We start from the raw sequence: 996 nt of genomic DNA on the forward strand, positions 1-996 counted from the left end.
CCATCAGATGCCTGTGATCTCAACCTGGACCCAAACACTGCAAACTGCAACCTCACTCTGTCTGAGGGAAACAAGAAGGCAACACATGGAGCACAGCAGTCCTACCCTGATCACCCAGAGAGGTTTGCATCCAACCACCAGGTGTTGTGCAAAGAGAGCTTATCTGGGCAGCATTACTGGGAGGCGGGGTGGGATCCCACCAGTATTTGTAATGTTAAAATTGCTGGACATTAATAGAAAATCTGAGTCAGAGAGTGATTTTGGATGTAACACCCAATCGTGAACTTTCCAAAATCAAAATGCATTCATGGTAAACTACCTTGCTGCAAAGAACAATAATGTGTTTTTGTGGACCAGTCCTTATCCCTCTGAAGGCTGTCGCAGAGTGGGGGTGTATCTGGACTGGCCTGCTGGCACTCTGTCCTTCTACAGAGTCTCCTCTAACACACTGAGGCACCTCTACACCATCCGCACCACATTCACGGAGCCTGTCCACCCAGGACTCGCCGTCCGTTATGAACAAAACAATGCGTACCTGTGTCCAATTGAATAGGAGTAATAACAAATATATCTCAGATTCTTGGTCTGTCAAAAAGAATATGGGTTTACATTTAGTGTGTGTGTGTGTGTGTGTGTGTGTGTGTGTGTGTGTGTGTGTGTGTGTTTGTTGATGCACAGCCTTTATTCTAAAACTGGCTGGTACTTCACACATTTCTAATCAGTTTAAATTTTCATTGCTTACTACTTGATATTTAAGATACAGGGAGTATATCAAAACTCAATTTCTTTGTCAACACCTGTATGTTGAAATATTACTCACATTTCATGTAAAAGAAGGGTTTTATTTAACATTTTGTTCCTTTTCTTCTTTGTGACTTACTTTTTTTAAATTGACCCGTCTGTACCTCAACCTCCACTTTGGGTTCCATCACTGACTACTGTATTAATGAGAGAGTTGATGTTACATGTTGAGGACATTGCTGATGTTTATAGAGT

General features: G+C 42.1%; 1 protein-coding gene and 1 pseudogene across 1 annotated transcript in view; both read left to right on the forward strand.

Moving 5' to 3' along the window:
• Positions 1-270, forward strand: part of LOC116673711 (neoverrucotoxin subunit alpha) — a 1,193-nt gene extending 923 nt beyond the window's left edge. The window contains exon 2 of the mRNA XM_032505945.1: positions 8-270. Coding sequence (XP_032361836.1) covers positions 8-234 — 227 coding nt within the window. The 3' untranslated portion in view covers positions 235-270. The remainder of the gene's footprint in view (positions 1-7) is intronic.
• LOC116673702 (gastrula zinc finger protein XlCGF8.2DB-like) overlaps positions 1-996 on the forward strand; it is a 325,201-nt pseudogene that overhangs the window by 215,311 nt on the left and 108,894 nt on the right.

Source organism: Etheostoma spectabile, chromosome 24 (assembly GCF_008692095.1).
Source record: "Etheostoma spectabile isolate EspeVRDwgs_2016 chromosome 24, UIUC_Espe_1.0, whole genome shotgun sequence".
NCBI lineage: Eukaryota > Metazoa > Chordata > Actinopteri > Perciformes > Percidae > Etheostoma > Etheostoma spectabile.